General features: G+C 42.5%; 1 protein-coding gene across 1 annotated transcript in view; it reads left to right on the top strand.

The window, feature by feature from the left end:
- Positions 1-15,733, top strand: part of SMARCC1 (SWI/SNF related, matrix associated, actin dependent regulator of chromatin subfamily c member 1) — a 1,897,600-nt gene that overhangs the window by 1,334,040 nt on the left and 547,827 nt on the right. The window contains exon 16 of the mRNA XM_044066067.1: positions 4,662-4,775. Coding sequence (XP_043922002.1) covers positions 4,662-4,775 — 114 coding nt within the window. The remainder of the gene's footprint in view (positions 1-4,661; positions 4,776-15,733) is intronic.

The raw sequence follows: 15,733 nt of genomic DNA, 5'->3' as shown, positions 1-15,733 counted from the left end.
GAGTAAACAGGTTTGTGGTAGTCCCCAGGTTCAAAATGCTCACTTTTCAAACACTCCTGCCCGTGCTTTGTTCACAGGCTTATGTGGTCATGCTAGGCCTGAAGGGCACTTGCCACTCTCCTATAGCAAAGGTCGCATAGGAGGCATTTCCACTTCAGGGCAGGTGGGAACCATTTTCAGTTCTGTGCACTGCTGTTTGGCCTGCTCCTCCCTGAGTGTTCACAAAATGGCTTCAGTTGTTGTCTACTGCTTGACAAAGGGATGTGCAGCTCTACTTCTGTCTAGATGATTACCTAATTCAAGCAAAGTCTGTAAAGGAGCTAGAAGCTTCTCTGCACCTGACCATGTCTTGCCTCTCAAACTTGGGTTTTTCATTGAACATAAGGAAGTTTGCCAGCTGTCATTCTTATGAGCCCTGTTAATCACAGAAACAAATGGCCTTTGTCCTACAAGAGAAGGTTATTTTCCTGACCTGATACTTCAGTGACTGCTGTAGCATGCATCATTAATGGTCAGAAAATCATCAGAGATCTGGGTTACATGGCCACGGATCATGAAGATCCCCCTTGCCAAGCTGCAGATGAGGAAAATGCAATGATTTCTGAAAAATGTGTGGTGCCAGCATAAATCTGTTATGCTGGATAGAATTCTACTTAGAAAATAAGCAGGTCCCCATCTAGTGCCATGTAGGTAACCAAATTATTATCTCAGATGCCTCTGACCTAGCTGGCGGGGGGGGAGGGTTTGAGCGCAGTCAGGTAGTCTTTATGGTCAAGGCCAGTGGGAGACAGCATTGCTTCAAAGTCACATCAATGAGAGGGCAATTATGGCAATGTACAGGGTATGATGGCATTCACACAACTGCGGAAACCAGGCCCCCATTTGGTAAAGACAGACAACACTACAGTTACATGGTACGTAAACAGGGAGGTAACCACTTCTGTCCGCTCTGCTGCCAGGCTGTGAATGTCTGGGAGGCAGCACAAGAAATGGGATTGCACCTGATAGCACAATACATTCCAGTAGAGAGCAACTGTTTGGAAGACCATTTATGCAGGTCTGCTGCAGTACAGCACTAATGGATGCTAAAAAAGAATATTTTCATAATGAAAAGAGTTATGGGGTGTGCCATATGTAGATGAAAACAAGCAATTTAAGTATTGCTCAAGAACCGAAGACGACCGGTTTTGTAGGGTAAGATTTTTTCTTCCCACAGACGGGCCTGTTTCCCTACACTTTATCCTGCCTTAACTCTCATCCCTAGGTTACTAGTAAAGATCAGGGAAGAAGGACCAATAGGGATCTTGATTGCGTCCTTCTGGCCAAGACAACATTGGTTCCCTCTGTTACTATAACATGAGCAGACTAGCTGTGGCTGCTTCCACATATTGTGGACCTCTTGACCCAGAACAAAAGAGCCACCGTACACTCCAGCCTGATTACCCTGAAGTTGCCAGCCTGAATGATATGATCTTCATTCCTCAGGGTCAGCTCTGGGACAAGGATAGGTAATTTAGTTTTGAAAGAGGCTAGAAAATCCAGTTCTGGAGAGTCATACATCTCCAAATGAAAATGATTTACTGTTTGGTGCCAGAGTTAGATCCAACAACCTGTGCTAGCTAAACTACCATGTGTTTTAACCTAACTGAACTTTTCATTAATGATCTCTTATTCAGCCATTAAAATGTATGCCTCTGCTGTCTCTGCCTGCCTGTCCATGCAGCCCTCTCTGTTTTCCCAGCCTGTGATGAAACAATTCCTTAAAGGCATCATCCACCTCAGTCCACCCCAGAGAGCTTTTGCTCCTGTCCGAGACCTCAAGTTTGTTCATGAGAAGCTCACTCTGCCATCCTTTGAACCAGCAACCTCCTACAGAGATAGTTATTTTCTTGGAAAACTGCATTATTAGTCTCTGTCACCTCAGCTTGAAAAATCTGATGTGTAGAGTCCTTCTTTAGATTTCACTCGGACAGTGTCTGAGAACTCCATATGAGATATGGAGCCCCTATCATGACCAACTTACAAGCCTCATTTAGTTATAAACTTGAGCAGTGCTGTAACAGTCTCCAAATTCACTTGCAGCAAACATTAACTTACCCTCCACTGTTTAACACTAAAACACTTGACTTTCCTCAAGCTTCCTCACCACCTGGTCAAATAATAAACAACTGCTTACCATCTACAAACCCCACAAAGGGCTGCTGGGGTCACACACTATTCCAGTAGTGTAGCTAGAATATTCCCATATCAGTTAGGTCTATCATACACTTTCATCTTTTCAAACCATTACTGAAAGACTTGCTCCCTTCCTTCTAACTTTGTCCTTGGCTCCTCATTTAGGGAATAGCTCTCTAGCAGCCTTCATCACCTTTCTTATACCTCCCTTTAAAGCACTATATCACTTATCCTGCTCATCTCCTTCTAATACCTCACTTTATTGTATTTCTTCAACTACTGTACCTATTTCTAATTAGCACAACCAAATTACTTTTCTACCACAACTTCTCTATTAACATTCAGACTTGCTTGTCTCTTGTAATACTTCACTCTATTGTATTTCTTAAATTACTTCTACCTATCTTATATACCTCTCTTCTATCTGTAAAATCTCAGTACAAGTCTTGTAAATTTAATGTTTTTGAATATCAACGCAAATTTTATTATACTGTTATGCTATGTATTTGCTAAAACTGCATTATAAAATTTGTTGTTGTAAATATTGATTGCATTAAATATGATGCCTTGGAGCATTTCTCCCTGGGCCTCCTCTGAAAACAGGCACCTCTGTCCTGTCAGACTTCCTTGTAAACAAGAGTCAGTAAATAAACTAACCCTTCCTTTATGCCAATTCTAGTTAATAAACTGTCCCTGAATCAAATCATTCATTTCATTGCCTTTTTTCCATACGCACACAAGACGTGAAGGAACCATACACTCCCTGGTTGTACACAGCTCAGATATTACTTGGATAAGAAGAACATTTTCAGTAAGGCAGATCAACTTTTTTGTGGCCTTTGCACCTAATAAATCCAGTAAACCAGTTAGCAAACAGGTTGTCTCTAAGTGGATCTCTTAACTACACTAAATTTTGTTACAGGTACCATGGTAATAAGGTGTCAGACCAAATTGGAACTTATTCTACCAGAACCACAGCCACCATTAGAGGAGTGCCCACCAAAGAAATTCCGTATGCAGCCACCTGATCCTCGGTCCACATCTTTGTTAAACACTACAAGTTGCCATCTTCTAGAGCCAGAGCGGGCTTCACCTCTGCTTTTTTGCATGGCTTTTTATCCTGTAAATACCTTCATCTCTCCAATAATCTGTTCAACTGTGGAAATCCTCCCAAGGAGTCATTTTCTACAACAGTGAGACAATGTGGACATAGTACAGTTGTATTTACTTACCGCAGGAATAGATGTTTGAGTGTCTTTGCTTTTGCAGTAGTCTTTCCGTGTCTCGAATATGGATTGCGGTGAGTCTCATGTACGCTTTCCTTGGAGTATACTCCCCATTTAGGTCCCCCTTCACATTTTCCTAGCTATACCCTCTTTAGGGACATTATGGATATTTTGTGGTTCTGGCCTCAGGCTTATAGAGTAGGGCTGAAATTCTGGAGAAGATAAGAAAGAGCTGAGGAGAGAGAGCCTCTGCCTGGCCTAGAGGAAGGGAAAAATATCTCTGGTATTTCATCCACCAAGGGCTTCCCCAGCACAAAATCCCAAGGAGTTACTACTGCAAAGTGAAAGCACCACTGTACTTGTCCCATGTTCGGGACAGTTAGGGTCTATTCTGAAACATGGATTTTGCCCCATTTTGGCTGGGAGAGTGAAGCCACACCCTCAGACCATTTGCATGATGACTCCATTCCTAGGTATCCAACAGATGTGTATATACAGGTGGGGGATCAGACTTCTTCATGGCTAAGTGGATGATGATCCTCTGTAGTAAGATGTCTCTATACAGGGATATTCCAGAATATGGGGAAAATAGAGTTATGCAAGTACTTTCCATAACATAAAATGTCTGAGTGCCTGTCTTGAAATTGTGTAGCAGTCCGTGTAGCTTTCTTACCACTGAGTCTTTCAAATGGGTAAAATAGTGACATAGGTCTTATTAGAAAGCTGACAGCCTCAAAGGTTGAGTGTACCAAGCAGGTGTAATGCTTATGGCGCATAGTCCCACTTGTTGCTAAAGATGGACACACTTTTTACTGATCTGTTGTTGTGGTAAGTTGATTACTTGTTTTTTTTCTGCTGCCTAATTTTTCAGCTGTCTCATTTGTTGTCATTTTTCTGGCTAATGCAGGCTGTGAGGACACTAACTCAGACCTGTGATTTCTTAATTTCTGTGATTGTGAGTGACTGGATTGACATTCTTAACAACATAGGATGATAATGTTGGAGAGAAGTTATATTCTAAGTAGGTTTTGATAGTATATGCCTTCATTATACAGAGTATCACTATGGAAGTTGTTGGATGTCAATTATGTAAGATGATGTAATGAAGTTTTCTTGGCAAGTTCTACTGTTCTAATTTCCTTATACCGTCTTCTCTGGAGTTGTTTTTACAAAAATAAACAGCTGTACCCTGTTTTATTCTTCTTAACCATGACCTGTGTTTCCACTTTGGTTACTTTGATCTTTTGCCTATATTTGTAGGTTCCTGCTGCACAGAAAATGTTAAACTTTCCTGAAAAATCAAAGGAGAAGCCAACAGATCTGCAAAACTTTGGCTTGCGGACTGACATTTATTCTAAGAAGACACTGGCCAAGGTAAGGTATTGGATTAAATGCGAGTTAAGAACATTTAATCAGATTTATGTAGATATTTTTATTTTTTTAATTGCCAAAACTTTAAAAAGTTTTTAGAGATGAGGTCATGTTTGCTTTTTCTGACTACACTTAAGCCAGAGAGACCATCATGAAACTCAACCATGTCACTAGATACTGGTGGGAGATGCTGTGTATTAATTATTTTGCATATATTTGTATACTGGTGTAATACACTAGTCAGTGTTGACCAATTTCAGGCCCAGCCAAGGTAATTCACAAACAATACAGAAATTTAAGCAATGAGTGTGTGTGCGTCTTTCGGCTTTTCAGCGTAACTCCAGTCCGCTAATGATTGGCAGTAGAGTTTTACATGCTGGCTTGTCGGGCCTAAAGCACAACCTTCAATGAAGGAACGCCCATTCACGCATGTTGTCACACAGTAGACGCTCTAGCTGAGAATCGAACGGGCAACGTCTAACTGTGAGGCGACAACGCTACCGCAGCACCACCACTGCAGTAAAGTAATTCGGAATAATTACATAGAAAAATATGAGTACGTACATTCCAGTGAACAAGCACAGTGCAGTGTACACTCAGAGTGTAATGTACAGTGTATACATTCATGTCTGCTGTTGGTCAGTCTTCAGTAAATCTTGAATGAGGAGAAGACTGAAAGGAGATAGGTTAGATGTTATGTCCTGTGCTGAAGCAGGAGCATTTGGCTAGAATGAAAACTGCTTTTGTTTCCCATTCCTAATTTGGAATAAATGTTGATGGGGAGAGCTTGCCAAAGAGTTGTTGCCTGAGATGCAAAAGCATGTGCACTGCTGCGGAGTTTGGTTCTAGAGGCAATGTGAGTTGGTGTGGCTTGTGAGTAGTGCCTCAGGTTGTATGGGGATGTTCCTTTTGTGAAGTCTGTCTGCAAGGGCAGTAGATGTGTGGAGTTGGGGGTAGTTTGTAGAGTTGAGATCCTAAAAGTGTATCAGCTCTTTGTTTTTATGGGTAGCCATTTAGCTTTTTTTAGTATGATACAGTGATGCTTGCAGAGAGTTAAGTTAGTAATTAAATTAGCTTTCACGTTGACTGTGTGGAAATGGAAGTTTAGTTACTGATCAGGCTGTAGTCCTAAGTATTTGAAGGTGGAGGTGGTCTCTGGAGTGGTTGTACAGGTCAAAGATAGGTGATTGGAGAATTTTCTGTGCAGTTCCAAAAAGTCTAGGTTTGGTGTTGGTGGGGTTGAGAACTAGTTTATGGTTTATGAGCCATTAGTTGAGCTCATGTAAGTCTGACTGGAGTTGCCATTGAATGTCGGTGTGAGTGTGACCTGACTGGTAAATGATCATGTTGTCGTCCTGGAGGATAAGTGGGAAATTTGTGAGGTCACAAAGACGTTTGTTAGTGAATATGAAGAGGAGGGGGGGCAAGGGGACAGGAATGATCCTTGTGATACACTTTTGGTAATATGTGCAGATTCTGAATCGGAGGATCCTATTTTAACTCTGAAGTGCCTTTCAGTGAGTATTGTGTATGTATATATATATATATATATATATATATATATATATATATATATATATATATATTTTTTTTAAACCAGGGAGTGGCATTTAGACATGACCCATGATCTAGACTTGGAAAAAGCACATGACAAGGTCCCAAGAAAGCTGATCTGGGCAGTACTGCAGTGGTTAGAAGTCCCAGAAACATTGATAGAATTAGTACAGGCTATGTACAAGGACCCAATGACTTACATACGAACAGTGTTCAGCCTCACAGAGGGATTTCCAGTGGGAGTGGGTGTACAACAGGGTTTAGCTCTTAGCCCACTGCTGTTCATATTGGTGATGGACTACATTAGCAAACAGGCTGGAGGGGACAGATCAACAAAGTTGCTGCATGTGGATGATGTGGCATTGCAGGCAGACTCTGAGCAAGAACTCCAGAAAAGTATAGAACAATGAAATATCCCAGGCTGCGTTCTACACGAACTACAGAATGAACTGGCACCCTACCTAAGTACCATGTTCAATCATAGCCTCACATCAGGCTTTGTACCCACTGAATGGCGCACTGCGGCAGTTATCCCACTCCACAAAGGGGGAGCCACGACGGACCCCGGGAACTACCGCCCCATTAGCCTGACTAGCCTGGTCTGCAAGGCCATGGAACGTATCATCGTGGAACTCATAAACAAAGACATTGGTAATCTCCAAACTCTGGACCCTACCCAGTTTGAATTTGTAAAAGGCAGGTCATGTCTCCTAAACCTGATTGACTTCTTTAAAGCAGTCACCAAAGCCATAGGTGAGGGTAAAATGGTTCACACAGCTTATCTAGATCTCGCCAAGGCTTTCAACACCATCCCCCACTCTGAAATTATAGATAAGCTCACTAAACTAGGTATAAATCCCTATGTCACAAGATAGGTTGCCAACTGGTTCACGGACAGAACCCACACTGTGAAAGTAGCGGATTCCAAATCCGACTTCAGACCAGTGACAAGTGGAGTACCACAGGGTTCAGTCCTGGGCCCTCTCCTGTTTGGTATCTACTTCTCTGAAGTGCAGGCTAACACAGAAGGTCTTTGGCTAACAAAGTTTGCAGATGGCTGCAAACTAGGTGCCATAATTGAAACTCCTAACGATGCGGACAAACTACAAAAGGTCCTCACTGAGACAGATACCTGGTGTCAAAGCCATGGCCTGAAGCTCAGTGCCAAAAAGTGTATTGTCATCCCCTTTGGTAAAAACACTGTACCCATGAACTACCACATAGCTGGTAGTCTACTTAATGCCAAACATGTGATGAAACCTTGGGACACAGGTGGACAGTAGTCTCTCCTTTGATGATCACATCGCCACAGTGGTCAGGAAATCTTTTTACGTTGCTAATCTCATCACAAAAGGATTCTCATCCAGAAAAAGAGAGGTCATTGTTTCCCTCTACTCATCACTCATTAGACCCATTATAGAGTACAATGCCCCTTTTGGGTATGTACCTCACAAGACATCTGCAACAACTGGAAAGACCACAGAAATACCTCACAAAGAGGATTACTGGCCTCAAACAGATGCCCTACGCAGACCGTCTCAAAAAACTACAGCTTTACTCCATCGCATATCGCCTACTCAGGGGCGATCTCTGCCTAACATACAAAGCTATGCCAGACCCAGAGCTGTTGGACATGCTCCACTTAAAGAAATCCCAGTCCCTCCGAGCTACATGCTCTAGGGACCTAAACCTTGTCACCACAATAAACAGAACATGCTGGAGGGATAAATTCCTGTCCCATAGACTTCCCATACTCTGGAACAGACTACCTATCTATGTCAAACAGAGCTCCTCATTAGCACTCTTCAAGAAAAATCTTGATGATTGGATGGGAAATGGGAAATTCACCCCAGGGATCACTTCTGTGGCTCTGCTCAACAGGGGCACAGGAAAATAATTTTCTTGGGTGGTGAAAGCCAGAGTACATTTTTAGCTAGGCTTATATAGGCCCTAGGGCCAATAGCCTTGTACCTACCTATAGACCTATGAATGCAAAACTAAAGGCACATGGGATAAACTAAGCACAGATAGCGGTAATGGCAGCAAGCTTGGGAAATCAGAAGAAGCTGAGAATTGAGATAAAACGGAAGATAGTGGAACAGGGAAATAGCTTCATGTATCTGGGAGGGGTGATTGAGGAGAAGGGAAGTCTGAATGAAGAGGTCAAAGTTAAAATCAGAGGGGCTGCAGCCAACTGGCATAGAGTGTCAGGTGTAGTCTATGACAGAAGAATGCCAAAGAAGCTGAAAAGTATGATGTACAAGACAGTGGTGCAACCAGTACTACTGTATGGTACAGAAACATGGGCAGTAAAGGCAGAGCAGATAAAAAAAAAGTTAGACGTGATGGAAATGAATTGCCTGATAAGGGTGGTAGGATGCAGTCTGTGGGACAAACGAAGAAGTGACATAAAAACAGAAGTCAAAGTAGCTATAATTGCAGAAAAGATCAAAGAGAACAGATTACTGTGGTTTGGACACCTGCAGAAAAGCAGAAGACACTCTGGTGAAGATGATTTGGGACAGACGGTAAGAAGGTAAGAGGAAATTAGGACATCCAGCAAAAGAGATGGATGGATTGTGTGAAAGAATATCTGAGACAGTCAGGCATGTGTGTTGAAGAAGACAGGAGTATGGCATTGAATCGAGAGAGATGGCAACAGTTAACATGATTCCCCGACTCCATGTAGAAAATTGGAAAAAGGGGGCTGATGATGATCAGTAGCGTCTAGAATGATACCAGTTTCATTTAATCTGGTTTGGAGAAGACAGTAGTTAGTTGCGGTCAAATGCCTTTGTCAGGTCTATAAATAGGACACCTGTAAGGAGGCTACTGTCCGTGTTAAAGCAGGATGTCATCAGTTAGAGATCAAAATGCTGTTATAGTTCTTTGTCCAGGTCCGAATCCATGTTAATGCCCCTTATTAAGTAGACATTCTCCACACATCCGTTATGAAAATTTGTAATCACCCATTATATTTCATGTACTTTATTTTTAATTCAGAACTCAAATTAATTCATAACTCAAATCTACAATAAAAAATTGCAGGAGACACCATTTGTTGGGGAGTTGGCCCCTTTATACGCTGTTAACATACACACATATACCCAAACTCATTAGTGATTTTTCCCACACTGTTATAAAACCATAGTGCACAGTACAAGTGTGTGTGTGTTATCAACCAGCGACAGTGAGTAAAGTATGATAAAAAGCCATGTGCACTCATGTAGGCATAGAACAGCTGTCATATTCTTCAGTTGATGGATTTATTCAAGGTTTAATACCCTGAGGGGAACATGTTTAAATTGAGCACAAGGAAGCCAACACTGGTGATGTCATTGCTCATGCTGAATGTGCACTGTGTATTGCCCAGAGATTGTGCAGTCCCTAATGCGGTACTCCCCGTTTTCCTAGTTAGTTTTTGGGTCTGTGCCTTGGGAGCTTAGTATAATTCCTGTTGCCTTGCTGCATTGCAATATATAAATTTGTTTAGTTGACACTGATGAAGTGAATCCTTTTATGTGGTCTGAAACAAATCTAGTGGAATGTGATGCGTTTCTTTTCCTGTACACCTGAGTGAAAATTTTGATTGCTCACATTTGTGAGAACTTTGTCTTTGGACCATATCCACTCCAGTTTGGTCCACAGAGTTTGAATACAGTTGTCTTGCAGTTCACTGTCTGGATAGATTTTCAGTGTTTTACAAGAGTTTTTTTTCTCATAATTTTTATTGCAGTTTTTTATTTATTTCCACAGTCTGTGTTAAGCAGTGTACACAGTGCAGAGTGCCAAGTTCTTTCTTGCCACTTAAACAGTAGATCTCATCATAAAATGAAAGTTTCCAAATGTGATATAGAAAGAAAAGCCTAGAGTAAACCTTTTAAAGTTGCTGGTATCACTGGCAAAATGGGCTCCTGGAATGCCTTCCATTCATCATTGATATGCTTAATGTGTTTGCTTTACTTTCTAAGGTATATTATTCATAGGCTCATGGGTAGGTACTAGGCTATCGGCCCTAGGGCCCATACAAGCCTAGCCAAAAAATGTACCCTGGCTTTCGCCACCCAAGAAAATTGTTTTCCTGTGCCCCTGTCGAGCAGAGCCACAGAAGTGATCCCTGGGGTGAATTTCCCATTTCCCATCTAGTCATCAAGATTTTTCTTGGAGTGCTAATGAGGAGCTCTGTTTGACATAGGTAGTCTGTTCCAGAGTATGGGAAGTCTCCGGGACAGGAATCTATCCCTTCAGCATGTTCTGTTTATTGTGGTGACAAGGTTTAGGTCCCTAGAGCGTGTAGCTTGGAGGGATTGGGATTTCTTTAAGTGGAGCATGTCCAACAGCTCTGGGTTTGACATAGCTTTGTATGTTAGGCAGAGATCGCCCCTGAGTAGGCGATAAGCGATGGAGTAAAGCTGTAGTTTTTTGAGATGGTCTGCAAAGGGCATCTGTTTGAGGCCAGTAATCCTCTTTGTGAGATATTTCTGTGGTCTTATACGTTCATAGGTTCATACTAGGCTATCTGCCCTAGGGCATTATAAGCCTAGCCAGAGTGTGTTTGGCTTTCGCCACCCATTTTAAATTCATTTTGCTATGCCCTTTTTCGAGGTTAGTATACTGTGCCTCTGTCTAATAGTGACACAGAAGTGATACCCGGGGTAAACCTACGATCTCCCATCCATTCATCAAGATTCCTCTTGAAGAGAGTCGATGAGGGACTCTACCTAACCTGGACTGGGATTTTATTCCAGAGTGAAGGGAGCCTCTGGGTTATGAATCTGTCCCTCCAGCATGTCCTATTTATTTCAGTGCTGAGGTTCAAGTCTCTCGAGCGCGTAGCTCAGTGGGATTTGGATTTTCTGAGGTGCAGCATGTCCATTAATTCCGGGTTGGACATGGCTTTATACGTCAGGCACAGATCGCCTCTGAGCAGGCGGTATGCCACTGAGTAGAGCTGGAGTTTCTTTAACCGGGCAGCATATGGCATCTGTTTAAGCCCTTTGATCCTCTTGGTGAGGTACTTTTGGGGTCTTTCCAGTTGCTGCAGGTGTCTGGTAAGGTACATCCCAAAAGGGGCATTGTACTCAATTATGGGCCTGATGAAGGATGAGTAAAGAGGCACGATGACCTTCCCTGATCTAGATGTGAATCCCTTCATGATTAGGTGGGCTATATAAATGTTTTTCTAACCACTTTGACCACGTGGTTGTCAAATGAGAGATTGCTAGATGTCTTGTGAGTTACATACCAAAAGGGGGGTTGTACTCTATAATGGGTCTAATGAGTGATGAGTGGAGGGGAACAATGACCTCTTTTTTTCTGGATGAGAATCCTTTTGTGATGAGATGAGCCACATAGAAGGATTTCCTGACCATTGTGGCGATGTGATTATCAAAGGAGAGACTACTGTCCACCTGTGTCCCAAGGTCTCATCACATTTTCGGCATTAAGTAGACTACCAGCTATGTGGTAGTTCATGGGTACAGAGTTTTTACCAAAGGGGATGACAATACACTTTTTGGCATTGAGCTTCAGGCCATGGCTTTGACACCAGGTGTCTGTCTCAGTGACGCCCTTTTGTCGTTTGTCCACATCGTTAGGAGTTTCGATTATGGCTCCTAGTTTGCAGTCATCTGCAAACTTTGTTAGCCAAAGACCTTCTGTGTCGGCCTGTACTTCAGAGAAGTAGGTACCAAACAGGAGAGGACCCAGGACTGAACCCTGTGGTACTCCACTTGTCAGTGGTCTGATGTCGGATTTGGAATCCGCTACTTACACAGTGTGAGTTCTGTCCATGAGCCATTTGGCAACCCATCTTGTGACATAGGGATTTATACCTAGTTAAGTGAGCTTATCTATAATTCCAGAGTGGGGAATGGTGTTGAAAGCCTTGGTGAGATCTAGATAAGCTGTGTGAACCATTTTACCCTCATCTATGGCTTTGGTGACTGCTTCAAAGAAGTCAGTCAGGTTTAGGAGACATGATCTGCCTTTTACAAATCCAAACTGGGTAGGGTCCAGAGTTTGGAGATAGTCTTTATTTATGAGTTCCACGATGATACGTTCCATGGCCTTGCAGACCAGGCTCGTCAGGCTAATGGGGCGGTAGTTCCCAGGGTCTGTCGTGGCTTGGTTTTTAACTTAGTGTAGTAAGTTGTGGCAAGCAGAGATGGGAGATATAGTGGTTTACATTCACTGGCAGATAATTTTTTTATATATTTACTCCTTAAGTAGTTTTCCACAAAACTATGATTTGAAAACACTTGTTAAAACAGTTTGAGCATTCTTTTTCTGGTCATTTTGTGTACCTGAGAAGTTCACTTGTCATTAAGACTCTCGATGCCTCCCGATTTTCTGCATTGAATTTATGCGGAATATCGCTCTGTGTTAGTATGATGTTGTGTTAACTGCCACTTACGCTACTGATTCTTATGGTCTGCTTTGTTGCTTGCTGCCTTACTGAAATGAAAGCAAGAGATGTCAGTGAAGTAAATATTGCTGTTAGTGTTTAGGTGATGCTATGTCTAGTGATACTCACTGTGAGACAAACATTTAGAAAGGAGTAAATAGATAAGGAGGTAGCTTAAAGCTCCAAAGCCTGACTTTTTTATTGAGTTGTCTTTTCCCAAAACAGTTTCCACAGGACACTTTGCTGCAGGAAGAGATTAGCCTCTAGGTGTACATCTTTTCTGTTACCTAGCCTATGGCGAATGTAGCCGAGAGAAGCTTATTCCTTAGCCTTCAGTATTGAAAATTAATTTTTGGTAGAATTTGTCTTGAACTTAACTTTCATATGAAGTGTGGATTATTTCCACTGGTACTGCTTGATGGTTTCTGAGCTTGTCTGATCTGTGACTCTTAACATTTTTTTTTCCCCTTCAGGTTGTCTCACTCCATTCAACAGAATTTCACTAAAGCCTCATCTAGGCTTTTTCTCAGCATCTGACCCTTGACTGAATGTGTGCACCTCTTCTCCATGGGGTAGATAAGTAAGTGTTATTAGGCAGAGCGTAACACTGTTGAAGGCATTAATCAAAGGTGCTTAAGTTTTATTCTGTTGAATGCCCCGCAGGTACAAGATCAGAGGCATAGCTGGCTCACTCGGAGCCCTGTGCCAGTCCTCAAACTAGCACCCCAAAAAAAAAGTTCTCCAATAGACTGCTCATGGCATTTCTGAAATGCTGGTACAGAAAGAATGTAGGAATGGCACTCAGGTTGTACCAGGGGCATATGTCTCCTTTGCCCCACCTTTGCTACGTTACTGTACAAGACCCTGTGCCAGCACTACAGATAACTTATTTCTCTTCTCAGTGTCCCATGCACTCTGTTACAATGAGGTGCTTGATTATCAGGTAGGGCACTCTTAACATGAAAGTGTATGTCCTTCCATATGACTGTTGCAGTGTCTTCACTGAAGGGATCTCCTGCCAAGAATAGCTCACCATCCAGTCAGTATACCAAAACCTTTAGATTTTATAGGTGCTGTATGTCATTTGTATGCTCCCTTTGTAGGGTGTAAAGGTGATGTATGGACACAAGTACTTGGAACTACTTTATTGCCAGTCTGAACACCATTATCAAGCATCTGTCTAAACACCCATCTGCTGTACTGGTTACCAAGCTGTTTTCAGATAAGTACTGCATTGGGGTTTCTTCTCTTTTTCTCAATTTTGTTGTTACTTGTTCATGTCATCCAAGAAGGGAAAATGTCAGTGTGAGAGGCAGACTCCCCATAAAAACAGTCACGACCAGTGTCTTTTTTGCTTATGTGCTTCCCACGATCATACACATTGCTCTTTTTGAGTGTTTGCCCCCAAGACCCTCCTAGTCGTTTATCTTCCTTCTCCATATACCTTAAGAACCAGTATCTTAAATTGTTGACTTAGGGTGCTGCGGCAGAATCCTCCCATCCTGAGAGACCGCCATCTTTCAAGTAGGCCAAAAATGTCTAGGCCTGATCTGTTTGCTGTCTAGCCTCTACCAGATGTCTCTTTGTAAGCTAGTGAAAGCCTTGAAGAACACATGGTGCTTTATTTGGTTTCCTTTGGCACAGCCCTATCAGAGGCTGGCATGGATCCAATGTCTCAAATGTCCTCTCTTGCTTTTCAAACATTTGCTGCAGATGTTGAAGAGGGGACCATGTTTGATTTCCAAGAGGCCAATAAGGATTCCTCAAATCTTAGTCTAGGAAGAGATTCTAACTATGATCATGAAATCCTTCCTGGGTATTGAGCTGAGGTTTGTTTGGGCAGATGTCCCACTTAAGAAAAAACATAAGACTAAGCATATTGCCGTTATTGTTAGAGCCTCAACATGAATGGCAGTATTTTACTTCAGGCTTGTTTAATGCCTTGATGCCTTCTCAAGGGAGTCGGACCCTGCTCCCAGAACCGGATTCCTCAGTTGAGGACCTGGGTTTTGGGGAGGAATCCCTTGCATACTCTCAAATTCCTTCTCTGGAGTATGGTTCGGAGGAATAGGATTCTTCTGAGCCCGGATTCCTACTTGGAAGAATTATCCTTTGGTGATACTATTGCTAGTATGACGGAATATTTTAAGTGGGATTGCTGTCAGGTCTCTGTCATCTAAAGGAGATACTATGAGCTTCCACAAATGGAGTCCCCTAAACCATCTGCAATTCCTCCTGCGTTGGCAGCACTTTTGGGCACATTCTCTGCTGCTTGTGTAGCTCCTGACTCTTGGCCTTTGACTCCTAAGAAACCAAACAGGTTCTACAAGGTGCCTGAGGACTGCAAGTTCTTGTTTAAATGTCCTTCTGCTGACCATTCTGTGGTTTCATTTTCATCTGATAAGCCGTCTAAACTTTTGCCTTCTAAGCTCCTTCCTTCTGATAAGGATAGCAGAGCTATGAAAACGGATAAGAAAGTATGTACTGCTGCCACCTTGTCATTTCAGGCTATTGACTACCAAACCGACATGACTAGGTGTGTCTTTGCTCTCCTTCCTCAGGTAGCTAAGGTTGTGTCTAATCTGCCTGATTCAGAAAGAAAAACTTCAGCTGTTTACCTGCTTGGGTCTACTTCCCAGGTCGCCTGTCACTCCTTAAAATGTAGTTAACAGTGGTGCTGCTTTTCGTTCTGTGGTGAGGCATTTTTCATGGCTTGGACTTCAGGCCTTACCTAATAGTAATAAAGCCAAACTTTTGGATGCTCCTCTGGATAAGTCTTTGCTCCAGAATAAGGGTAAGGCCATGCAGGAACTGAAGCATATTTCGGTCTCGCCTGTACTCAAATTTCAGAGGTGTTGCCCTTCAAAAACCTGCCTTTGTAGCCAGACACACCAACTTCCCAAAAGTAAGATTTTTCTATTCCTCCTGCAAAGTCTGTAAGACTTTCTTTCAGGGCAGGTCTATCTCTATATAACATTTTGCCACCTCTTTCCCTCGGCCA

This window comes from Protopterus annectens, chromosome 3.part0 (genome assembly GCF_019279795.1).
Source record: "Protopterus annectens isolate FY-2018-M chromosome 3.part0, PAN1.0, whole genome shotgun sequence".
NCBI classification, from domain to species: Eukaryota; Metazoa; Chordata; order Ceratodontiformes; family Protopteridae; genus Protopterus; species Protopterus annectens.
The sequence above is the reverse complement of the archived record's forward strand: the minus strand, read 5'-3'. Positions and strand labels throughout refer to the sequence as shown.